The following is a 1,116-nucleotide window of genomic DNA, read 5'->3' as shown; positions in this document are numbered from 1 at the left end:
CAGGTCTCTCCTCTAAAATAATCTGACCTTTGACCTTTCGGTTCTGGCAACAACCCTCGGGATACACAGGAAGACTTAATGGCGTAAAAACCAAGACACCTCTTTCGTGAAGTCCGCCCCGAACAATTTCTGATAAGCGCTATTTCTCCTTTACTCTCAGATCAACACATATTTGATTACGAAACTACAAAATTGCCTAGAGATGCCGTTCAATATGCATGGTCTGGCAGCCGTAACCCACACCACCGTGACTACCCACTGCCCATCGGCTTGAATAATTCATCAGGCAGCAGACAGAGGACCAGGAGGGAGGGAAACGACAGGGTTTCTCTGTGCCAACATCCTGACTGAGCTAAAAGGCCACTCCAGCCGTGAAGAAAAGGTCTCCCACACGCTCACAGACGTATACGTACTCACAGATGGAGATACAGTATTCACGCTCACAGACGTATACGTACTGACAGATGGAGATACAGTATTCACGCTCACAGACGTATACGTACTCACAGATGGAGATACAGTATTCACGCTCACAGACGTATACGTACTCACAGATGGAGATACAGTATTCACGCTCACAGACGTATACGTACTGACAGATGGAGATACAGTATTCACGCTCACAGACGTATACGTACTCACAGATGGAGATACAGTATTCACGCTCACAGACGTATACGTACTCACAGATGGAGATACAGTATTCACGCTCACAGACGTATACATACTCACAGATGGAGATACAGTATTCACGCTCACAGACGTATACGTACTCACAGATGGAGATACAGTATTCACGCAAGAAGACATGCACAGGCACAGGCACACACCAACACACACACACTGCCTTCCAATCGGCCCTAGGCTTAGGCAGAGACAGAGACAGAGACAGAGGCAGAGGCAGAGGCAGAGGCAGAAGCAGAGGCAGAGGCAGAGGCAGAGGCAGAGGCAGAGGCAGAGACAGAGACAGAGACAGAGGCAGAGGCAGAGGCAGAGGCAGAGACAGAGACAGAGACAGAGGGAGAGACAGAAAGACCACACAGTGTCTGGGCACCATCTGTGATCTCAGTTACAAAATGTCTCGATGGTCAGAGAGACGCAAGTTATTGACTGACA

At 48.7% G+C, this 1,116-nt stretch overlaps 1 protein-coding gene across 1 annotated transcript; it reads right to left on the bottom strand.

Annotated features, from left to right (window-relative positions):
• Positions 1 to 352: 352 nt before the first annotated feature.
• On the bottom strand, positions 353 to 772 carry LOC135533859 (keratin-associated protein 4-11-like; the record flags this gene model as incomplete). Its single annotated transcript, XM_064961066.1, has 1 exon — positions 353 to 772. A coding segment is annotated over one exon (420 nt), but the record flags the coding sequence as incomplete, so codon positions are not given.
• Positions 773 to 1,116: the final 344 nt, after the last annotated feature.

Source organism: Oncorhynchus masou, unplaced genomic scaffold (genome assembly GCF_036934945.1).
Source record: "Oncorhynchus masou masou isolate Uvic2021 unplaced genomic scaffold, UVic_Omas_1.1 unplaced_scaffold_2735, whole genome shotgun sequence".
Lineage (NCBI taxonomy): Eukaryota > Metazoa > Chordata > Actinopteri > Salmoniformes > Salmonidae > Oncorhynchus > Oncorhynchus masou.
The sequence above is the reverse complement of the archived record's forward strand: the minus strand, read 5'-3'. Positions and strand labels throughout refer to the sequence as shown.